The sequence below is a fragment of the Podarcis raffonei genome, chromosome 3, assembly GCF_027172205.1.
Source record: "Podarcis raffonei isolate rPodRaf1 chromosome 3, rPodRaf1.pri, whole genome shotgun sequence".
Taxonomy (NCBI): Eukaryota; Metazoa; Chordata; class Lepidosauria; order Squamata; family Lacertidae; genus Podarcis; species Podarcis raffonei.
The window spans coordinates 103,321,519-103,346,407 of record NC_070604.1 but is presented as its reverse complement, the minus strand read 5'-3'; the positions used below and the strand labels follow the sequence as shown (position 1 = coordinate 103,346,407).

Here is a 24,889-nt window from a genome sequence, read left to right as displayed (position 1 = left end):
AGAAGTTTGGCAAAGTTTCCAGATTGTTTTCAAGGGCCGACCTATGTAGAGCTTGTAACAGAATGGTTCAACCATTACAGATGCATTCCTTTTCATTATGCTAGAAGATAATCCCAAATTCTGCATTTATTTCTGCTGCCATGAAGGTAGGAGATGAAGTTTAGCCTACGCGTGTGGCAGACTCATAGTTGGAAGAGACCTGGGAACTAATTTTAGTCCAGCCGCTACTCAGTGTGTGAAATTATTTCTGATAAGAGATATTGCAAGTAAGTGGAGACAGTGATGCCCCAAAATGACTGCTACAGTTTTTTGATTTTTTTTGTTTTTACTTTTGCTTTAGTCATTTTTATTGGCTTTTTAAAGTCTAAGTATAGAACCTAGGGTAGAAAAATAAAAAACCGAGAAACGCAATACAACTGTCAAGAAAAGGGAGCATGGATGGTACAATACAATCCAATACAACATAAAAAGGTCATTTTGAGAGTTCCAAATCTCAAGGGAGGCCTCCAAGTGTCGCTGCAAGTGGTGCGTATTAATGTATATAATGTAATTTCACCAAATAGCATGAAAAGCATCATGTTTAGCTGTACCCTGTGGTGCTCAAAATGGACAAGTGAGCTTTTCAGATATAGCAGCATTCCAAACATTTTTGTGCCAAAGTGCAAGGTTCCAAATTCTGTAAAGTTTTCCATTTTTGGACAGCTGGCAAACAAGTAACAAGTAATTAAAAATACATACACATACACACCCAAAAGCTATCTAAACACAGCATTCAAATTTGGTCCTTCAAAGCTGCTGCCCCTTTTGTAAAGAAATTACAACTCATCGATTTGGAACAAACCATTGCCACTTAGCAATACGCATAGAGTAAATTGAAGGCGCTTGAATAGCATGCCTTTTCTGCAACAAAACACTTCTCTTTGAAAGCTTCCATCTGGTGGACGGGTTCGCTTGTCCAGTATTCCAAAATGAGTCCTTCTCCCTTTTCAGTTGCAACTGCTTTGGTATTTACTACTTTGCCACTGTTGACAACATTTGTGCTTAGCTTTACAGTAGCTTCGGAGGGAATACCAGGAACCGAACCCTGCAGATCTGTTACGGTCTGTAGTCCAAAATTTAGGACCACCATAAACACTTGATCTAACCCATCCAGTTCCCTCACATATGCAAAGACGTCGCGGTCATTCCAAACGTAACACATCCATCCTCTAAAAATGGGGAGCTCGTTGGCACGAATGGAACTGAGCTCTCGATACAAGCTGAGTGTAGAATTCTGTTGAGACTCTTGCTCCTGTAATGTAATGGTTGCATTCTTTAGTCAATTCTCAGATGCTGAAAGTAAAATCATTTCTCATTGCAGCCCTGCCTGTGACCTCGGCTGCTTCTACTCTACCACCTTCAGTCAGCCAAAGGTCTACTGCCCCCTTCAATGACTTTTCTCCTTGCCACCCCTATGCATGGAACTGCCTCCCTGCCCATGGTGCCACCTCACCTGCTGCCTTCAAATGACACTTGTGCACATTCTTCTCTCTCGGCCTTTGTCAACCTCTCCCTGCTCTGTTGTTTCCCCATTATCTATTTTAGACTGAAACCTCCTTGAGAGCATATGTTACCTCTAGAAGACACCATGTGCATTCTGGGCCTATGCGCAGCGTTATGCACAAGCCTCAGCTGATTGATCAGAGGGGGGCAATTTTAAGTGCTGTGCATAATAAAGTCACCAGTTATTTTTTAGCCTTTTTATTGTGGTGTCAAATGGGCTCTCGAGTTAAACGTGCCATCATTCATTTTTTTCAGGCTATTGAGTGTGTTACTGTAATATGGAAGGGAGGATAAAATACTTTCTTACAGCAACAAGTGGCTGCTTTATTAAATTGTAAGATACTTTACTCTTTCTGATAGGGCAATAAAGCATCTATATTGAGGTATCAGCAATAGGCAAATGTTAGAATAAATCAACTTACAGTGCAATCCTATACATGTCCACCTGGAAGTAAGCCCTAGTTAGTTCAGTGGAGCTTACTCCTAGGTAAATAGGTATAGAATTGCTGTACACAAATGCCATCTTAACCTCAGAAGTAAGTCCCACTGAATTCAGTGATGCTTGCTTCTAGGTAAGTGGAAATCTGGATTGCAGCCTTACTTCCAAACCAGTGTGTTTCGGATTGCAGCCTAAAATAATTTACTGTAATTGTCTGCCAGTCCTAGGTAAGTGTAATGCATAAGCACACACCAATTTCCCATACAATTTGTTTCAGGCTTAATAGCTGCTCCTTCCTGTCAACTCTGAAGGTGGAAAGAGGGTCACTGCTCTGGGAATCATCCTGGGTTTTACTTCTGTGCATGTGAGGGGGGCTCATTCAAACTGGAGCTGGATTGTCACACTTACATTTTTAAGTATCTTGATAATACTGGCCCTGCTAAAGAAAATAATTTGTAATTTATTTGAACAAGAGAGAAAAGTGCTTCAGTCATCATACTTACCTTCACATTTATATTTGGATAGTCGGGATTTACAGGTATCCAGATTGAGTTGGCTTCACTAAAGCCAGCATTAAGAGTATCATCCCACTGCATGGGTGATTTTTCTGGAAAGGTTGCCTTGAAAAAACCAAGAAGACATTATTCACTGCTAATACAGGGTCACACGCAAGTCAATTGTACACAGGGGGGGATGTCTATACTTCAGGTGTGGTCTGACCAACGCAGAATAGAATGGTACTATTACTTCCCTTGATCTGGACACTATACTTCTGTTGATGCAGCCTAGAATAGCATTAGCTTTTTCTTTTGCTGCTGCATCACACTGTTGGTTCATGTTAAGCTGTTGTCTACTAACACTCCTAGATCCTTTTCACATGTGCTACTGGCAAGCCAGGTGTCCCCCAACTTATACTGGTGCAGCTGGTTATTCCTGCCTAAGTACAGAACCTGACATTTGTCCCTCTTAATTTTTTTTTAAATTTTTTTGCATAGTTCTCCAATCTGTTAAGGACATCTTGAACCCCAATTCTGTCTTTGGAGGAATTAGCTACCCCTCCCGGTTTGGTGTCACCTGCAAATTTGATGAGCATCCCCTCAATTCATACAACCAAGTCATTTCTAAAGACTCTGAACAACAACGGGCCCAGGACAGAGCCCTGTGGGACCCCAGTTGTCACTTTTTTCAAGGATGATGAACCATTAATGAGCACTCTTGGGCTTGATGTTCTTGGACTCCAACTTGCATCAGCCCCAAACAGCATGGCCAATGGTTAGGGATGATGGCAGTCATAGTTCAACAACATGTGGAAGGCCACCAATCCTGTTTTAGGAGAAACAAGAACAACACAGGCATTGGGGAGGGGGGAATTAACAGCACTGGGAAAGTCAAGACGGCTTGATCATCAACAAAGGGTGAAACATCAGCAGCATCCTCAGTAGCATGGTTATTACATGGGAGTGGAATTCAAGAATTTCCAAACTCACATTTTCTGATGTGGTATCTTCCATTCCAATTTCTTCACCGTAATAGGTTGTAGGTGTTCCAGGAAGAGTTAAAAGAAGCATGTTGATGACATTTATGTATTCCTTCCCAATCCGAGAGGAAATCCGAGCACTGTTGGGGTTTCCAGCCTAACAGGAAAGTATATTGTTTTATCAGACTCCAAAGGCACCTCCTCAATAAAAGCCATGTAGATAAGGGATGGGATATCTTTCTCCACCCACAAACCACAGTCCCTGATGGGAAACCTGGTGGCTGCAGGCCATTGGTGGGTGACTTTAAAAGAGAAACAGACAAATCCACAGAGGACAAGGTTATCAATGGCTACTACCCACAATGACAATATTCCTTTGAATACCAGTTGCTATGAATCAAAAGTTGAGGAGAATGCTGTTGCACACAAGTTATGCTTGTGGGCTACCCATGGACATCTGACCAGTGTGAGAATAGAACGCTGGACTAAGATAGCATATCCTGCAAGTGTCCTGGAAAAACCAGAACATCCCATTTTTTTCTCACGAGAGTATGGCAGACATTTCTAGTTTGCAGTTTCCCCCAGGAAAAAAAGTGCTTTTCAGGGCTGCAATCTCATGCGGCACCCCAAAATGCATGTTTTGGGGCACTGTGCCCCCCAATACACTTTTTCAGGTGGGGATTGTGGTGCAAGATCATGGTGCCCAGAATGGTCGCCGTTCTCTCACAAGAGAAAATGGGAAGATGATGTCCCAGTTTTCGCCTTCAAGGTGTGTGTGGGGGGGGGTACGTATGAGATAGGCTTTTGGCTTGATCCCACAGGACTCTTCTAGTGTTACTGTGTCTGGAGACAAAAAATGAGTGGAACATTGAATGTGTCTTAGCTTTGTATAGTAGGACACATGGCAGCTAGGCAAGAGGAGCAGGAACAGTAAGGGGAGTGGCCTGGGAAGGGGGTGTGTCCTACAGAGAGTCCTGCAGACCAAATAAAGAGGCCTGGAAGTCTGCATTTGACCCAGGTCCTGAGGTTTCCCAACCCTGGTTTGAACCATATCTTGTTATAGCAGTATGACATTAATGACTGATTGAACTAGTGAAGTCTGCCTTTCCTATGAGCATTGTCTTTCTTTTTTAATGTCCTGTACTATGAAGTACCTGGTTAGACTATAGCCCTCCATGGAAATATATTTTATTGTATATACTGACTGAGTGCTTACATGTTTTTTAATCATAGCACTCAATATTCACAATAAAGCTGGTTTAATATTGCTTTCCGCTAAAAGAGATTTTGCTCCAGCAGAGCAGAGGGAATAAATTGTTCCAAGGCCCCTAAATACAAAGCAATGGTGAAGTCTAATTATCAAAGCCAAATAAACCGTGTGCGACAAAATATTAAATTTAAACAGCAGGGTACCTAATTTTTTCTCCAAAGGTACAAAATGGAGCACAAACATACAAACGCAGTGTCATCATTTTGATCATTGGAAAAGTTTTCAGTATCCTGCTGTACTAGGCAAGATTGTCGTGTTGATTTAATTTATTGGACCCCAGTCCAGGGAGCCATGGGACTGACGCCTTATTCTCAGAAGGGTTTTTGAGGGGGATTTTTGCTAAACCTCACACTCTCACTGTTGTATAACCAAAGCCAGTCCAAGACACTTTTCATCCTGAGACAAAGGACAAGATGGCAGCCCCACCCTTTGATCTACAGAAGTCAACTGGACTGGCAGCTGACAGCAAAGCATTCTTTACCACACTTCAGGGCCGCAGGCTAGCTTGGAGGATGCAGAACAAGCAACATGGGACAGACAGAAATGCCCTCCAACTTATCGCCACTGCTCCCTGCCCCCTCCACACTACTATCTGCCAGCTCAGACAGGTGCCTCACTCTGCCAAATGGTAGGGCCAGCCCAGTGGACATGGCATACCACCTTTGGAATGCGGCGAAGGGGTTAAAAGCAGCCATCTTTAGGAAGCCTGCAGCTCACTGGGTGTTCTTAACTATTTCTGGGCCTTACTCTGCCTCACAAAGTATTTGTGGACATATAAAGGGATAACCACCCTATCGATAATGCTGCGATAAATTTAAAGGCAATAGAGGATGCAAATATGATTAAATAAATAAAACAAGCAATTATTTGGCCACCTGCAAGTGTCATAAAAGGTTGTGTGCCAAGCTGGGAGACTATCAAAAGCCTTCGTCACCAGAAGCTTACCGCCCAGTTCGGCCATTTGCCTTCCGGCATATTCTTCATCCACAAAGACACAATTTCAAAAATGCCATTTCCTGATATTTCTTGCATGTTCATGAGGTAGAAGTTGAAAGGGAAATCTGCTTCTTGAATGAAAGGTGTCCCATAATACATCATGGTTCTCTCAACGTCATCATGGTCATTTGCCTCCGTGCCCATAAATCTTGAAAAGAGGACAACATCTGTTTGGTTTTCTTGCCCGTGGTTTTCAGAAGTGGCATTCATTTGATATAACAAAACAGAAAATGGAAAACCTGCCACAGGACTTGATAACAGAACACTGGGCTCTGATTCTCCTTGAATCCCAATAATGATTTACATTTTACATGGCAAAGTTCTTACAAGGCAATTTAACAATTACTGGGCTAAATCCAGACTCAGCATGAACAGAGTTATGCTTGTGGTATGTTCCCACAGGTAGAAGGAGAGGGGGAGTTCCTTTGAAAAGCAGCTTTAGGGAGTTGGTGGACCATCCATAACAGTTTAAAAACTGTTTACCTTTTTGTTTTTACCATAACAGTACAGGAGATGGCCCAAGGGACTGCAGGGGGAAGGGGTGATCAGAAAAAATTGCCTTCCCACTGTCCTTCCTCCAGCAGGAACCTCTGCTGGACTGGAGTCCCTCTAGTGGTATAGCTAGATCATTTAAGTCTCTGGACTTGTTGGTCTTATGGGACCTCCTCTCCTCAGATAGCAGTGTGTGTTATTTCACTTGGTACTTCTAAACGTGGTAAGCCAACTGCATTTGAGGGGGTTCTGTTGTGGGGCCATAGATGTCTGCCCCAAGTCCTGACCTGATGGTACCATTGTTGGGATCTAGTGAATCACATCCAGCACTTTTCCCCCAGGGGGCTCTCAAGGGTACGCAGAACTGGCACCTCTTCTTTTTTTGGTTAAAAAGTGTGACACTGTAACAACTTCATGGTGAGTTCCAGCACCCATTTTCCTAGGGGGGAAAGCACTGACATCTATCTCAAAATGACTCTTAAGGCATCTCCTCTGTCTGTGGTGAAATTCAGTTCTCCCATATCTGAACTGTTCCGTGCTGAAAAATGTTCAGCCCCCATCCAGAGTAATTTATTGTGCTAGGGTCCATTGAGAAGAGCAAATAATTGGAAGGGGACTCTGGTCAATAAATGGATGGAACTCTGTAATTTCACTTGGGCCTCTGAAATCTTGGCCAAAAACAATAGGCCTCTCAACAGCTGGAAGGGTTAAGTACACTGAAAATCAAAAGTGTTCTAATTCCACAGGAGTCAGACACCGAGTACAGCTGGTGCCAAAACAGCATTCCTGTTCTAGGGACATCTTTTAGGCCAGGGATGTCCAAAAGGTCGACCACAATCAACAGGTTGACCCCCTGTTGTTAGAAGTCGATCACAGTCGATAGCGGGCTCATTTCTGTCTGTGGGGGGAAATGAGCATTCGGCCCCGCCCCCTCCCATTCCCCTTTATCTGCACAGGATTTCAAGAACAGAAGATGGAGTTTCCACTGGCAGGATGACTTAATGCTTATAGATTGATGTTGCAGCCCCCCCCCAAAAAAAAGCCTCCCCCCAAAAAGCTCAGCAACTTTGACCTGTACCCCTAAAAAAAGGTTGACAATTTAGATTTTCCTCCCTAAAAAAAACCTCAAGAACTCTGACCTGCCCCCCCCCATGGGTAGATCACTTCCAGTTTTTTATCCTGTGAGTAGATCACAGTCTCTTGGGAGTTGGACGTCCTGTTTTAGGCTAATGCGATATTTATCATTATCAAATCCAATGATGAAGGACCAGTTGCAACTGGACACTGAACTGTAATGATAAATCATTAAAACACGTGATTGCATACTTACTTGAATACACATTGACAGTACAACTGGCTGATCATTCACCTATATCAGGTTTTGGCTAACCTTTGGCCCACCAGATGTTGTCACGTTCTCCTTTGGGCCCCATCCTCCTCCCTGTTGACTTCCACAAAGGCAGCACTGAGACCAGGACCCCATCTGCGCTGCACATTTAAAGCAGTATCATATCTCTTTCAACTGTCATGGCTTGCCCCAAAGAATCCTGGGGGCTATAGTTTGTTAAGGGTGCAAGGGTATTGTTAGAAGGCCCCTATTCGCCTCACAGCTAAAGTTCCCCATGGTTTAACAGTCAACCCCTCTTCCCAGGGAACTCTGGGAACTGCAACTCTCCGAGGGGAATACAGGACTCCTAACGACACTCAGCACCCTAAACAGACAACACATCCCAGGATTCTTTGGGGGGGAGCCATGGCTGTTTAAAGTGGTGAGTGCGGATGGGGCCCGAGGAGGAGGAAGTTGGGCAGCCAGCGCCACCCGCTGGACTGGATGTAAGAAGGTAGGTAGTTGGGGGCTGGCTGAGAGCAAGCTGGGTTTGGTGGGGCAGTGCTCCATTTGCCCTAAAAGGCCAGACTTGACTGGCAGGCCATGACATAACTAATAAGGCTTCCCCTGAAAATTGTAGTCATGGGTAGGCAAAATAAGGCCCAGGGGCCAGATTCGGCCCAATCGCCTTCTAAATCTGGCCCGGGCAGTCTGGGAATCAGCGTGTTTTTACATGAGTAGAATGTGCACTTTTATTTAAAATGCATCTCTGGGTTATTTGTGGGGCATAGGAATTCGTTCATTAATTTTTTTCAAAATATAGTCCAGCCCCCCACAAGGTCTGAGGGACAGTGGACCGGCCTCCTGCTGAAAAAGGTTGCTGACCCCTGATCTTAGTGGATTGCCAGGTCTGTATGAGAGAAGGCATTCTTGCAGATGGTTCCAGTGAGTTCCTGGGATGGGATGGGGACATTCACTCTTACCTGCTAACGTTTTCAGACTGCTTCCTAGGAAAAAGGGCCAACTTTTACCATCACATGAAAAGAATAAGGAATGAAGACGTCATGGTATTGTTACCTGTATCTTCCAGGCTCACTGCTGAACTTATCCATGGTGTGCCGAAAACTGCGGACAATATCATGCATGCCAACCTGGGTGGTGGTGTAGTCGTGATACAGTTCAGAATAGGCTGTGATAGTGTCCTTGAAGAGCAATAGGATATTTGTCATTACTCCTCTTCCTAACTTTCTAGGCCCTTCCAGAGAGAGACATCTGAGACAATGGCTGCAATCCAGAATGTTCCTCTCAGAAGGTGTCCTTTATAATACCACCACACTTCTTCCCCCTCCCTCCCTCAAGTTATAAAAAAACTGCAGTGTGGGTGTTTCTTCTTTTTTTTAAAAGGTGGGGGGGACCTAGAATTTTGAAATGGATAAATCAGTCTATTTCTGGCCTGCGCCGTTTTCACCACCACTCGATCCTAAATCCATTCTGTTCAATTTCTGCATTAATTTGCAAATTTGTAATAAATCCTTGTGGAAACGAATCTTTCCTTCTAAATACATATTTAGATTTTGTTTTCTATTTAAAAATACATTTCTAAATGTATTATCTCCCAATACATTTTAACATTTAATATAAGAGCTGCATCAGAACATTCAGGAAGTCCAAAGTCCAATGGATGACCAAGTTCGGATCCACACGTTGGCCCAGGAAGTGCTGACCAAGTCAGTCCCTACTGCAATTCACAATATTTAAAACTACCTTTTATTTTCATACATTCATATCCCACCTTTCTCCTATTGTGGAACCACAGGTGCCATATATATATATGGTTTATAGGAGGTCATGAATGTCTAGTTAGAATTGAGTCCTATAACTTTCCAAAAGTCTTGGAGGCAATGCCCAAGAACATCTGAAGCTAAATAATACCACTGGTCCATCTCTTCCAGTCCCAGCTGTAGCCTTCCAAGGTCTCTGGCAGACCCCATATGGACATAGGAAGAGCCTTGCTGGATCTGAGCAAAGGTCCATCTAGTTCAGCATTCTAACAGTGGCAAGCAGGTGCCTCTAGGAAGCCATAAGAAGGATGTGAACCCAACAGCTGACCCCCCCTCCCCGTTTGTCCACAACACATGGTGTTCAGAGCATAGCTGTCAACTTTTCCCTTTTCTTGTGAGAAATCCTATTCGGAATAAGGGAATTTCCCTTTAAAAAAGGGAAAAGTTGACAGCTATGGCTCAGAGGTACATTGCCTCTGAGAATATAAACTGCCTCTGTGCCTATTCAGCTAGGACAGCTCACTAACAAAATGTAAGGAATCCGTATCAGTCCGAAGTGTGTACCACTGTAAGAGGACAAAGGAGAAAAATTGTTACCGGATTTTGGGATTTATTGACTTGCGGCTCATCTCTCAGATGCGTTGCTTCCAACAGGAATTTGACCGTACTAATGCTAAACCCATCGACGCCTTTGCTGAGCCAAAATCTGATAACCTCCTAAACGGATAGAAGAGGCAGAATTGTTTTGTGTTGTGTCAGAAATCATAGCAAATACATTTCATGTATTTTGAGTTTCGTAAAAGAAATGTAGATTGGCTTAAAGCTCTGTCAGCAAGAAGTGTGGGGAACCTTTGGCCCTGCAGATGTCACAGAGCTACTGCTCCCTTCATCCCTGGCCTTTAGCCATGCTTCCTGGAACTTGTGGGATATACAACAGGGGCTCCCAAACTGTGGTCTGCAGACCATTCATGGTCCACAAGGTTCACTCAGGTGGTCCATGGAGTGTTTGCAAAAGTACACGGAGGAAGGGGCTGCTTGGAGAGAGTTGCAGTGGAAAGTAAAGACCTTTGTGCTTCTCCTCCATGCTAATTCTTCACTACATATCTCCCGCTCCTGGAGCTGTTTTTCATAGAAGCAGCCTCTTAGCTTTTAAGACATGGCTGCACGCCACATGTACTTTAGCCCTTATTATGGGCACTCAATAGAGGAAGTTTACTACCTTATGATAATCATGTGTTGTTATAGAAGTTGCAGTCTTATGATGAGATTTTCTGCATGGAACAGGGGAGTGGACTGACCTAAAACAGATCTAGATCTGCACAGAAGGAGTTTGATCCAGAGAAGTTGAAATCAGGACAGGAAGTTAGTCATGACTAACCATGATTCCAATGGGAGCTAAATGCAACTAGCACCCTCTGGATTGTACTCAAGGTCGGTTTGGAAACAACAGATTTTTAAATAAATAAATAACTAAATAAATAATTTGTTATTTATACCCCGCCCTCCCCAGCCAAGACCGGGCTCAGGGCGGCTAACAACCAATAATAAAAACAAGTTGATTAAAATACAATTTAAAAGATTAAGATACAACATTAAAACATTAGGATGCAGTCTCTTCATAGGAGGAGAAAGGAAAAGGGAAAAAGAAAGAGGGGGAGGGAATCAAATTGGCTCCAAGCCAAAGGCCAGGCAGAACAACTCTGTCTTACAGGCCCTGCGGAAAGAAATCAGATCCTGCAGGGCCCTGGTCTCATGAGACAGAGCGTTCCACCAGGACGGAGCCAGTGTTGAAAAGCTCTGGTTGAGGCTAATCTAACTTCCTTAGGGCCTGGGACCTCTAGGGTGTTGCTATATGTGGACCTTAAGGTCCTCCGTGGTGCATACCGGGAGAGGCGGGCCCGTAGGTATGAGGGTCCTAGGCGGTGAAGGGCTTTAAAGGTCAAAACCAGCACCTTAAATCTGACCCTGTATTCCACCAGGAGCCAGTGCAGCTGGAAAAGCACTGGGTGAATATGCTCCCATGGCAAAGACCCCGTGAGGAGCCTCGCTGCAGCATTCTGCACCCGCTGGAGTTTCTGGGGCAGCTTCAAGGGCAGCCCCACGTGGAGCGAATTACAGTAGTCAAGCCTGGAGGTGACCATCGCATGGATCACTGTGGCCAGGCTGGGGCGGGAAAGGTAAGGGACCAACTGCTTGATGTGGCGAAGGTGGAAAAATGTCGTCTTGGCTGTTGTTGTAACCTGCGCCTCCATGGAAAGGGAGGCGTCAAGGATTACACCCAAACTCTTAACGGAAGGCAATGGCACTAATTGGGATAAAGGACTTGAGAGCACTTCCATAGTGTTTCAGTATAATTATTTAACCTAGAGCCCTTCAAAAATTGTTAGAAGAGCTGGCTATTAAAAAATGATAATAAAGCAATGATATCAACAGGATTTTCAAACATGCTCATTATTCCCCATTATATTATATATTAGCAAAACAGGTAGCATCAACAAATCATATTGCATGATCCAAAGACCATGTGCATGCCTTCGTGATCAGAAGGCAATTGATTACTTACATGAATTTCTTCTTCAACATCTGGGTTACGGAAATTTAAATCCGGCTGCTCTTTTCCAAACTGGTGGAAGTAACACTGGTTTCTCACTTCGTCGTACTGCCAACTGGAGTTCCCCAACACGCTCACCTGATTACATACGGAACACAATATCTTTTTAAAAAATCAGACTATTTAGAATCATTGTTGTTATAATTAGTAAAGGTAAAGGGACCCCTGACCATTAGGTCCAGTCGTGGCCGACTCCGGGGTTGCAGCGCTCATCTCGCTTTATTGGCCGAGGGAGTCAGCATTTGTCCACAGACAGCTTCCGGGTCATGTGACCAGCATGACTAAGCCACTTCTGGCGAACCAGAGCAGCACATGGAAACGCCGTTTACCTTCCCGCCGAAGCGGTACCTATTTATCTACTTTCACTTTGATGTGATTTCGAACTGCTAGGTTGGCAGGAGCAGGGGCCGAGCAATGGGAGCTCACCCCGTCGCAGGGATTTGAACCGCCGATCTTCTGATCAGCAAGTCCTAGGCTCTGTGGTTTAACCCACAGCGCCTCCCGCGTCCCTCGGGTTATAATTAAGGATGCGCATTAAAGTCAGCCGAGGCCCAAATCTCAAATCAGGCCTAACTGGAGGAATCTGGGCCTCATTCAAGGAAAGATAGCCGTGGATAGCTACTGCCATCCAGGGTTGCCGGAGATTCAGCACCCCCGCATCTCTCGCTCCATTCTACAGTGTTATTGTGGCACCAGCTGCAGCTTGGCACCCAGTGTGACCCTCAAACCGCCTCTGCTCTCCTTCTCCCTTCTTCTTCTGTATGTTAAAAATATGCGCTGGAAGTGTGTCAGTTGCTGTGAGTGCCATTCATGGAAGAAAGGTGGCATACAGGCATTTCAAGAAATAATGCATGCAAATAATCAAATTAATAATAATAATAAAATAATAAAATTTTATTTCTATCCCGCCCACCCCAGCTGAAGCCGGGCTCAGAGTGGCCAACAACAATAAAAGCAACACAGTTCACATAAAATCACAATCAATCAATTGAAATGCATTCTAAAATCAATTCAAAATCAAATTAATGGCAACCATTGGGAAATAGTGTTTATTTTGGGAGGGGGGGGGGAGTCAAGAACTCAGAATGGGGCTGCCACCTTGTCTTATGCGCGACTTTTTCTGGTTTGCACCTTTATCATAAAAGTTGACAATTAAATAGTTGCCTAAAGGGGCAGCGTCCAAAATGGACAACAGGAAAACACAGTGGTCTAGTCTAATTTCATTTATATATAAGCCAATGAAATAAAAAAAAACAAATGTGCAAAACAGTTGGGTCATAGCTTAGTTGAAGAGCACCTGCTCTTCATGTCGAAGGCTCCAGCTTCAATCCCTGGCATCTCCTGATGGGGCTGGAAGAGATCCTTGTTTGAAGTGCTAGAGACCCACTGCCATTCAGTGTAGGCCAGGGGAAGCCAATGTAGATGGGGGTTGCAGTCCAGCAATGTCTGGAAGCAGGCATGTTGCCTATGCTCCGACTCAGACAAAGCCACTTCCTAGGTTTGTTGGTTGGTTGAATTCAATTTTTAATTTAATTTTGACAAAGTAATAATCATAAATAAATAAGGGTAAAAATGTCACCTTTCCAATAAAGGTCTGTATAGTTAAAGCTATGGTTTTCCCAGTAGTGATGTATGGAAGTGAGAGCTGGACCATAAAGAAGGCTGATCGCCGAAGAATTGATGCTTTTGAATTATGGTACTGGAGGAGACTCTTGAGAGTCCCATGGACTGCAAGAAGATCAAACCTATCCATTCTGAAGGAAATCAGCCCTGAGTGCTCACTGGAAGGACAGATCCTGAAGCTGAGGCTCCAATACTTTGGCCACCTCATGAAAAGAGAAGACTCCCTGGAAAAGACCCTGATGCTGGGAAAGATTGAGGGCACAAGGAGAAGGGGACGACAGAGGACGAGATGGTTGGACAGTGTTGTCAAAGCTACCAGCATGAGTTTGACCAAACTGTGGGTGGCTGTGGAAAACAGGAGTGCCTGGCGTGCTCTGGTCCATGGAGTCACGAAGAGTCAGACACGACTAAACGACTAAACAACAACAAAAATGTGCACCCCACGACTGAGACCATTCCATAGTAACTATCCAACCTCCCAAAATTTCAACACTTCTTGCGATGGTTTGACCCCTTTCCATTTTAACAGTACAAATTCTACAAACACCCTCCATATCTCCTCGAAATAATTTCTCCTGCATATTCCCCATCTTACCTTAATGGCACATGTTAATTTATCATTAATAGCTATATCCCACACCTCTTTATACCATTCTTCCATTTTATATTCTGCTTGCCTCTTCCACTTCCTAGCTTTAATAATGTGCGCAGCTGTCAATAAATTTGTGAGCAAGTCCTTCATAGCCTGCGAACCTTCCACCCCATCATAAATTGATAATAATGCCACCTCTGGACTTTCAGTCAGCTTTAACTCGGTGATTTCTTTCTTTCTTTTTTAATGATTTTTACACAGAACTCATTTTATACACAATCTTTAGAACAGAAAACTTTACAGCCAAAATACAAGCAAAACCATGACTCATATGTTTTCATTTGTACCAATTTCTTCTCAGATTTCCTTATTTTACTTTTCATTAATGTTAGTCTCCTTCTTATAACTCTTTGTTCTTGGCCTCTTAAATCCCATATATATCCTTAACAATTTTCTGAATACTACCCTATACCTCCCTCGCCCCATACCCCTTACTTCCCTTCACCCATGTGCGATCTTCTCTACATAATGTTATTTCTCATTGCCTTAACTAAGATTTGTATTTGTTGTTCCATATAAATTATATCATCTTGTATCCTTGCGGCTTTTACCTATCGCCTATTAAATTTGAGTTCCAAAACCAGATCTTTCCATGTATTCCTTTACGTACTCCCACTCTGTGAGTTTTTTTGATTAGGACAGCCTCTGATTGTTGCCATTAATTTTGCCACCTCAGCAAATTCTGAACAAAATTTGGCTCACCATTCTAATAATTCTGGTATTTTTCCTGTTTTCCAATTTTTTGCCACTTATAATCTAGCCACTGCTGTTGTGTAAAGGAATACATTCTTTTTGTCCTTGAGGGTGTCACTGGATACTAACCCCAGCAAATATGTTTCTGGCTTTTTGGAAATTGAACTTTTAAATATCTTTTAAAGTTCTTCATGTACCACAATCCAAAATTGTTTAACCACCTTCACCCCCACCACATATGCTACATCGTCCCCACCTCTGTTTTACATCTCCAACAGAGATTTGAATATTTTTTATAGATCTTTGCTAATTTTACTGGGGTGAGATACCAACCCAGTGATTTCTGTTATCTCCTTAAACACCCTTTGCCAAAAAAAGGAACAGATTTACACCTCCTGGCATCCCCTCCAACATAACACCAAATATTCCTTGTTAGCTTCCTATGTTTGAAAAGCTCATTTTACAAAGTGCAAGCACACTACAGGGCAAAATGTTTAAAATAAAATTACTTCTCAATACAGATTTGTTTGCCAAATTCACAATTTGTGCTCTGGCCTGAAACACATTGAAGGGCATGTTATGGCAAAACAAGGCAGTGTTTTCTGAAACTGTCCTCTGCAGCCGTTTCCCAAACTGCTCCAGCCTCAGATTAAAATGTGGGAAATGAGAGCAGAGTTTTCATCCTAGTGAAACCAGTGTCTGACATCTTTGCATTACAGAAACAGAAAAGAGTGATCTAACAATGAGCCGGTTTGTTTCACTCTGATGTCATGTTTGGCAGGGGGAAGAGACAGCTGTGATGAGGAGGCTCCTAGCCTGGCATGCCCACTGGAACAAGGGCTATGTCACAACGAACTAGCCATGCGAAATGTGTCGCTTCCTGCCAACAGGTTTCTACAGAGAGCGGCCGAAAGTAAGCAAGAAAAGCAGACTCGAAAAAGAATTAAGATCAAACGAAGCAGAAAACAAGCAACAGCAGCTAATGCTTCAACAACCAAATCACTTACGTGACACATGTGTGCTTGGGAGGGCAAAATATCTCGTAAGAAGCTGAATTTCACATCTCTTGTTTGTTTGGAAATGCTTGCTGTTTAATAACATCACAACGCTTACGATGCTATTACTGATTAACAGGTTGATCCTAAATGTGTTTAGTCAGAATTCACTCCCTTTGACTTATTCCCGAGTAAGTGCGCACAGGACTAAACTCTTAATTGATAGAGCATTCTATTGGAGTCAGTGGACTTTTGTTCCCAGCCAATGTTTTCGGGAACAAAGTATTCTGTAACCATGTGATTTCACAATTCAAGTTTGTGTGTGTGTGTGTTCTCATTTTGAGCTGAAGTTGCTATTGCAGTAACGCTGCTTAGCAAATTATATATATTATGTCTCTATATATTATACATATGTTAATAGCCGTCCTAATGAAATCAGGCTACATAAGAGGAGATGACCTGCTACAGCCAGACATACCGTAAATGTGAATGGCATTTACTGGGAAAGCTGAGCTGCTGTGATCAAAGCAGAGGTTGTTTGCAAGAGCAAGGAGGCTGTCTATCATTGAGGAAAAAAGGGAGACCAATACTATTTCATAAGGGGAGCGTGCTAGATCAGGCAAGGGCCCATCCAATCTAGCATCCTCTTTCCCCAGTGGCCACCCAGATGTTGCAATCAGGCCCTGAGCGCAAGAGCAGCCTCTCCTCTTGTGGTTTCCAACAACTGGTATTCAGAAACATATTGCCTCTCATCGTTATACCTTATAACGGGTGGAGAACCTCAGGTTCAGGAACCAAATACAGCTCACCAGGCCTCTCTGTTTGGTCACTGTTTGAACCACATGGTGTGAGGCTTATGCCTACATTGCTGCATGTTTTGTTTGTTTATTTTTGTGCTACCGGAGTTCTGTACTCACCCAATTATTCGGTGGTTTGGTGGTCCCATTGGTATATGTGCAGTTATGCCAGATGTAATAATCCACGTATTTTTCAGTCCGATTGCGACTAAGCTGAAACCAGCTGTGCTTGTCACTTGTGTGGTTAGGTATTAGATCCATTATCACTTTCAAACCTTGCGCAAGAGGATGCAAAAAAACAGCCTGTCAAACTGCACACACTTGCATTGTTCCTAGAAGAGAACTAAGTCTTTGGCTTTGATTGAACAGGTGCACAATAGCAGATGGGGGATAATCTTGCTTGTTTACTGTAAAGGCTTATTGCAAAGATTACTGAGCTGAACCATGTGAAGCACTGGGACCAAGCTGGGGGAAATTGTTACCAAAAATTGCTAAAAGGGCTTGTGAAGATCCTGTCCCAAAGACCAATGGAGTTAATTAGCATCTAATAAAAACTACTAAGCGTTTCACAAAACCAAGTAAAACATAGCTTGGATCCAGTAAACTACAGAATGGATCTTCCTCGCTCCCTGTTTGATGAGCAGCAGCAGAGATCATTCCAGATGCAACTTAATGGCTAATTCTGTTATCAATAAGTTAGCTAACCAAGTGGGATGTATTCATTCATTCATTCATTCCATTTCATTTCTATACGGTTTTATAATTTTAAGGGGGAAAAATATCAAAGCACATAAAAACAGCAAATGAAACAATCCAGAATAAAACATAGAGCAAAGCCAACCTTTATCGTGTATCGCTGCAACCAGGTTTTCAAAATCCTTCATGTTTCCAAACATCGGGTCTATGTCTCGAAAGTCTTCTATGCCATATCCCAAATCTTGTAAGGCAGACTTGTAAACAGATGTGATCCAGATTGTTTTTACATTTAGATACTGGATGTGATCCAGCTTTTCTTGGATACCTAGGTGGGGAAAATAAAGGGGAAGGAACAAACTGCCGTAACAACCAGTGGGGTTAGCTGGTTCAAATTCTTGATGGTTTGCAAAGTTCACTCCTTCTGCATCTTACAGGACAGTTAAGAGCCCCAAATGAGTTGTGGGGGGACGGGGACACTTACACTGCCTCAAGCTCCTTGAATAAAATGTGGGTTAATAACTAACAACAACAACTAATGCTGTACTGCAGAACATTGCTCCTGCCTTGTGTTTGAACCAGCCAACCTGTTAGGACCTCTTCCAGGATATTCCATTCCATCCATCTGATTTTGGCCAGTTCCCCCACTCCTTTAGCAAGCAGCTCCCTATGTTCAGTACCATCCCATTCTCCCAGACCTCTGAAGCAGCTTTTGGAGACCACAGAGAGCAGTGATGGAAAGGAGGAGGCAGGAAAGTCTGCTTAAGTAAACTTCCTTCCATTCTTGGTTCACATGATCCAGAACCCAGTATCAATAACATAGGGTAAGGTTTGGAACTGCTGTTGTTCCTAACTTGTTCAAGTGTTATAACGCATGAGAGATACTTCTAGGAAGCCTCTCCTTAGTCTTGGAGTGGGCCATCTTAGGGTATGGTCTGAAGGCAAGTGAGGTCACCACCTTGTTGAAGCTAAGCAGGTCTGGCTCTGGATAGTGTCTGGGTGGGTGACCACCAGGGAACCCCTTGTAGGCCACTGGGGTTCCATGGTGGAAGGAAGGCAGGATGTTGCAAGCAAATAAATAAAACCCAGTGTTTGGATTGCCAGTCCCAGAGACAGAAGGAGCAAGATGGATTAGCATCACCAGTAGCCATGGGACCTGGCAGCAGGCTTTTTGGGGAAGATGAGGGGATGTGGAATGTCCTCCCATTCAGAATTAACTAAACACTGACCAAGGGGGTCCAAGTCTCCATGGCAGAATAATTAATTCCTAAGAAGCTTTGGTGTTGCCTGAGAATAGCTACAGTACCCTTTTTTTTTCTTTATTAGGAATGTAGGGTATTTAAAAACAACCCCCAAACCACCCTTCTAGATCTTTTAATTTCATGAAACATTAACTGGAAAGATTTCTAAGACACAAGACTACAGTGGTACCTCTAGTTACGAACTTAGCTCATTCTAGAGGTCCGTTCTTAACCTGAAACTGTTCTTAACCTGAGGTACCACTTTAGCTAAAGGGGCCTCTTGCTGCCGCTGCACCGCCGGCACACGATTTCCGTTCTCATCCTGGGGCAAAGTTCTCAACTTGAGGTAACTCTTCCAGGTTAGTGGTGTTTGTAACCTGAAGCGTTTGTAACCTGAGGCGTTTGTAACTCGAGGTACCACTGTATAAGAATAATTTCAGGGCCAAAGTACAACTTTCTATTTTCCGTTAGGTAAACTGTCTTTTGCCTTTGCCTTCACTATGACTGTTATTCTTCTTCCAGTTCCCAAACCTCTCTTTATCTTCGCCTTAATCAGGGCTGCTACACATTCTTCAGATACAAACAGTTGCCTAGTAGCTTTGGGGTCATCTGACATTGCATTCCAGAAAAGGACAAGCAGTGAGCTGTAGCTCTTATCTTATATTTCTTACTGAATATTTTTGAGTGTTTATTCAAAATATGCATCTCCCACTTTTGCAAAATGGAGCTGACAGCAGCAAGGCTAATGCTGCTAGCCAGAAACAGAACGTCCCGTAATGATCTATTTCTCTTTCAAATAAACCAGTTTTGATTTAACTCCAAAATGAACAGAAAGGAGGTACCAAGAAAAGGCACGGCCCTCATTAGCTACTTGGGCTTCATCCACACCACATATTTGAAGCACATTTAAAGCACCTTCCCCACACAAATAATCCTGGGAACTGTAGTTTACCTATGGCAGAACTACAATTCCCAAAACCATTTCCCAGTATTCTTGGGAGCGGGGAGATGTGCTTTAATGTATAGTATGAACACCACACAGCCCTTTCCTCTGAAAGTGGAGGACCCTGGAAGTCTACTTGCAATTCATGCCCTCAGTAAAAAGGCAGGGCTATACAGGGCTGGAGGAGACTCTTGAGAGTCCCATGGACTGCAAGAAGATCAAACCTCTCCATTCTTAAGGAAATCAGCCCTGAGGGCTCACTGGAAGGACAGATCCTGAAGCTGAGGCTCCAATGCTTTGGCCACCTCATGAGAAGAGAAGACTCCCTGGAAAAGACCCTGATGTTGGGAAAGATGGAAGGTACAAGGAGAATGGGAGGACAGAGGACGAGATGGTTGGACAGTGTTCTTGAAGCTACCAGCATGAGTTTGACCAAACTGCGGGAGGCAGTGGAAGACAGGAGTGTCTGGTGTGCTCTGGTCCATGGGGTCACAAAGAGTTGGACATGACTAAACAACAACAACATACAGAGGAAGCCTTAAGGCAGCCCTTCGTACCTTGGTCTTTGGGGTTTGGAGAGTTAACATTATGTACCTTGGGGGGGAATGAATAAGCATTACCAGCCCACAAACATTGTCACTAGCTAGGCTTTCCCCAGGAGGCTTATCTAGCCATAGCTCAGTGGCAGAAAACATTGCTCTTTGGGCAAAAGGTCCCAGTTTCAATCCCAGATATCTTCCCAACTGGAGGACTTGCACTGCAGAGCCACTGCCTGTCTGATTTGGAGCTAGATGGACTAACTGACCAGTTAGTCTATCTAGCACTGATGGTCTCTAGCAGCATTGTGAGGAGAGAGGCGAGAGAGAAAAAGTTGCCTTCAAAATTACAAACGCTTTCATCCCTTATTCCCTAAATATTATTTTTACACATGTGCATCTATGCTTTTTAAATTTACCTGTCCTCCCTTTACTCAATGGCATTTCCCAGCCAGCACTGGCTATGTGAAGAACCTCAAGGGCTTGCATGGGGGTTGGGGTTAGGTATGTGTTTGTGTGGATAAATAAATCCTGCAACATGAATGCAAGAAAATCCACATGCACGTCAGTGAAGGATGCTCACTGCAGTGGACCAAACCCATTTCTGTTAGACTTCCCCAATTTAGAGGACAAATCTATTTTGCACACTCAGCAGGGGTGCTTTTTACTAATATGGTCTGTCTGTGTGTCTTGCCTACTTGCCTTCCCAGCAGAAACCGTGCTAGCACACCTAGCTCTCTGCTCACAAGGTGTGTGTTCATTTTGCTGCAGCATTTGTCCGAGTGGGCAGCAGAAAAGCAGCAGTGAGATGTTGGAAGGCAGAGCTGACCCTGCAAAAAAACCAACCACCAAGCTAGACTGCCGCCTTCAGGTGTGGTGGGGGATACAGCCCCACTGCCAACAGTCACATCTCTTGCCACTTTACAATTATGGTCTGTCTGTGTGTCACACTCACAACCATTTCAACAGCCATGGCTTCCCTCAAAGAATACTGGGAACTGTGGCTTTTTGAGGGTGCTGGGAATGGTAGCACTGCCAGGAATCACATAACAATTCTCAGCACCCTTAACTGCAGTTCTCAGGGTACTTTGCAAGAAACCACGACTGTTAAAGTGGCGTAAGAATGCTTTTAAAAGGTCCGGTGTGAAAATGACTTAATGTTGAAGTTATGATTTAACATTCCACCTGATTTCCTTTCCTGCAGGGTCCCTTATTTTATAACTTCTTTGTCTCATAGATTGGGACATATGTCCACAATTTTAGGCAATAAAGCTTCAAGATACATTTTATATTTTTTAAAAAAATATTCTGGGTCAGGAAAACTCATTCTCCATTACTTTGACTAGAACAGAAAAGGCTAAGATATAGAACACTGTAAACAACTAAAAACTTTGGCAGGATTTGAGTAACGCCTGTAATGTACTAAAAACTAAGGTGAAATGGATTACTGAAAGAAAATGTTTAATTCAAATGTAGAATGTAAAACTGAATAAAAAAGATTTTAATAAAAAAAAGGAAGGAAAAGGCTAAGATACATTCTTACAGCCTGTGAGACCACCATCTTGCCGACTCAGCTGTGAGTCCAGGTAGTGACTGTCTGGGAACCATGATGGAAGAAAGGCAGGATAGAAACGCAAGGAAACAGAAGATAAAATAAGTCTGACACACCTACCTTTGAGATCACCATTCCCATCGCCGTCGGTGTCCTTAAACGACTGAGGGTAAATTTGGTAGATGGGGCTGGCTTGCCACCAGCCAAGGCATTTGGGGGACAGGGCAATAATGGCAATCGTAGCTGCCACAAGCAGCAGCGAGGATGCAATGATCAACCAGAAGAGTATTTCTCTGGTAATTTTATAGCGTGCTTGAGATGAGAACTGGAGGAGCACTTCTTTGGGCATCCCCGCGTAAGGCCTCACTGGTAACTTTTCCGCCGTTTCAGACTCTGTGAAAAGAGTACATGTTTTTGGCAACCCATCTTGGCTTGTAGCATCGGCCTCCTTTCCCTCCAGCTCCTCGCTTTGAACAAACCCGTTGTTCTCGATGCCTTCATTCTGGCCCAGCTCGAGAGAGACGGCCCGGTCTTCTTTGCCAACCATTTCTCCTCAGTCCGTTCTCACCCCTCTCAGAAGACTCGGTGCAGTTGGAAGAAGGTGGGGCAGGTGCGGGGGGTGGGAGAGAGGAAAAACCTTTGGTCGGTGAACGAGGAAGCGTCATTAATCCCTGGTTTAAAAATAAACCTGAGAGACCAGTCCAAAGTCTGACCCAGATTAAGAGCATTAAGGGCTCCCACTCCTCTGCACAAAAGACTTTTCTTCGTGACAGGGCAAAATGTCGCAAGAGAACAAAGCTCCAGCTCATGCCAACCAGACTTCAAAAGAAAATAGCCTAGCGTTTCAGGAATGGAGGTACTTGAAGGCGGCCACTTCTGGGCAAGGCTCGTGTGCATTTAACACTTGCATGCCAGGCAGCCGTTCAACCACAAGCAAGGCCTCTGCCCGTTGAGTCACCATGCTGGAAAATGCTGCATCTGTTGAATACCTGCTGTTGGCATTTTCTGGGTGGGAGAAGAAATTCATTGCCCAGAAGTCGGGAATGTGGGCAAACTATAACTTTTCTCTCTCGTTCACTCAAATCTAACCACTCTCGCCAGAGTGGTGCGTGCTCTGGTTATCTCCCGCTTGGACTACTGCAGTGCGCTCTGTGTGGGGCTACCTTTGAAGGTGACCCGGAAACTACAACTAATCCAGAATGCGGCAGCTAGACTGGTGACTGGGAGCAGCTGCCGAGACCATATAACACCGGTCCTGATAGAACTGCATTGGCTTCCAGTACGTTTCTGAGCACAATTCAGAGTATTGGTGCTGACCTTTAAAGCCCTAAATGGCCTTAGCCCAATATACCTGAAGGAGTGTCTCTACCCCAGCTTTCAGCCCGGACACTGAGGTCCAGCTCCGAGGGCCTTCTGGCGGATCCCTCACTGAGAGGGAAGGTTGCAGGGAGCCAGGCAGAGGGCCTTCATGGTAGTGGCGCCAACCTTGTGGAACACACTCCTATCAGATGTCAAGGAAATAAAGAACTATCTGACTTTTAGAAGACATCTGAAAGCAGCCCTGTTTAGGAAAGTTTTTAATGTTTGATGTTACATCACATTTTTAATATTCTGTTGGGAGCCGCCCAAAGTGGCTGGGGAAACCCAGATGGGTTTATTATTATCATCATCATCATCATCATCATCATCATCATCTTCCTTCCATTACTTTCTATGTCTTATTTATTCTTGTCAGGGTCATAGCCACATTCCAGTTCCCTAAGTTTGTAACTTTAAAAATTAAGTTTTTAGCCCTTTTTATTTGTGGAGTTATAAGGAAAGTTATGCAGGCAGTATTTTGCTCAAATCAAGTAGGAGTGGAGAGTGCTCTTGTGCTTTTGAATTTTCCACAGGCACTGGGTTGTCCATTCTGTGAACGGGGTGCTGGACCAGTTGGGCCACAAGCTGATCCAGCAGGTTCTTTTTTTTAATATTTTTTATTAGGAATTTCAACATAGCAATTTATCAAAAATACATCATCCTCAATTTTTCCCCATTTTCCCCTCCCCAAAAAAGAAAAACACCACCACACTTCCCTCAGCTCCTCTCTCTGGTTTTTCAGCACATGTTATTCTCTGCATATTATAAAATTGTAAAGATCCTTAATTTATCTATATATATTACCAATAAGAAGTTTCTGTATATTTATTCAAAACCTGCCAAGGAGTCCAGTTCATTTTGTTTCTTTAAGTACTTTGTAAAAGGTCCCCATTCTTCTTTAAAGTCACAGTTGTCCTTATCACGTAGTTTGTGTGTCAATTTTGCCAATTCCGCATAGTCCATCAGTTTCTCTTGCCACAGTTCTTTGGTCGGGATTTCCTCGTTCTTCCATCCTTGGTTCAGCGGGTTCTTCTTATAGCCTTATGTTCTTAGACATGTGATTTTGGCAGCAGGGTGAGGCGGCCAGGGCACCCAAACTCTGCCTCTGCCTTCCTTGATCCACAGAAAACTCAAGCCCTCAGTAAATTAAGCCAGCAAACCGCAAAAACATTTGTGCAGATAGAATGCCAGCAGCAGTGGGGGTGGGGGTGGCTTTCCACTTGAGTTTTGCACTGCCTGTCACACGTACAAAATGTGACCTACCAGTTGGGCAGAAGTTGTGGGTGTGCCCAAGGCGCAAAGAGTTCATGGCTCCCCAGGAACAAGTTCGTTCCCACAAGCGGGACCCAAGCACAAGAGCACTCTCCCCTCCTGCTTCATCTGGGCAAAATTCTGCATGCATAACTTTCCTTATACGTAGCTCCACAAAGCTAAAAATCAAAATAAAATCTCCCTGCAAGGAGTAAAGTAGCACATCAAGGAGATGGCTACAGTGAAAGCAATCTCTCTGCTATACTAATTTATTACATGTAAGGGGTTTTTATATGCAGAAGCATGTTCTCTTTTCCCTTTTTTTAAAGTGCAGAATTGTTCCAAGGTTCTATTGTGCTTGTTACTCAGACCGTGCAAAGGTTGTTTATGCCCTGAATGTTTTGATGGATCGGATCTTTTTCTGAATAGCAAACAGGTTCCCCTGCCAATAAATGGCTGCTCACATTTGCCGGCTGCCTCCCTTTCCCCGATAACTATTCAGTGCAACTGCTACTAGAGGGGTGGCTGAATCTTGCCCTGAGGGGAGGGGAGAAGCAGCAGCAACAGCTCTTTTCTAAACAAACAAGATGTATTTTCCAATATTTCATAACAGAGTTGT

The 24,889-nt window shown here is 43.7% G+C and overlaps 1 protein-coding gene across 1 annotated transcript; it reads right to left on the bottom strand.

Moving 5' to 3' along the window:
• Window positions 1-319: 319 nt before the first annotated feature.
• On the bottom strand, window positions 320-22,852 carry SLC3A1 (solute carrier family 3 member 1). Its single transcript, XM_053383359.1, has 10 exons — window positions 21,781-22,852; window positions 17,537-17,716; window positions 16,816-16,970; window positions 11,888-12,013; window positions 9,922-10,041; window positions 8,621-8,745; window positions 5,674-5,872; window positions 3,469-3,615; window positions 2,485-2,601; window positions 320-1,291 (listed from the first exon to the last, which is right to left on the bottom strand). The coding sequence occupies exons 1-10, from the start codon at window positions 22,205-22,207 to the stop codon at window positions 851-853; spliced, it is 2,037 nt and encodes a 678-aa protein (XP_053239334.1). The 5' UTR covers window positions 22,208-22,852; the 3' UTR covers window positions 320-850.
• Window positions 22,853-24,889: the final 2,037 nt, after the last annotated feature.

What these genes read in the sequence shown, in the direction of transcription:
- SLC3A1 (XM_053383359.1), bottom strand. Translation starts at nt 22,207, where the DNA reads ATGGTTGGCAAAGAAGACCGGGCCGTCTCTCTCGAGCTGGGCCAGAAT. An exon ending in TGGGAATGGTGATCTCAAAG is followed by an intron (nt 17,717 to 21,780) that starts GTAGGTGTGTCA and finishes TTCCCCACCTAG; the next exon opens with GTATCCAAGAAAAGCTGGAT. An exon ending in TCAATAAATCCCAAAATCCG is followed by an intron (nt 8,746 to 9,921) that starts GTAACAATTTTT and finishes TTGCTCTTCAAG; the next exon opens with GACACTATCACAGCCTATTC.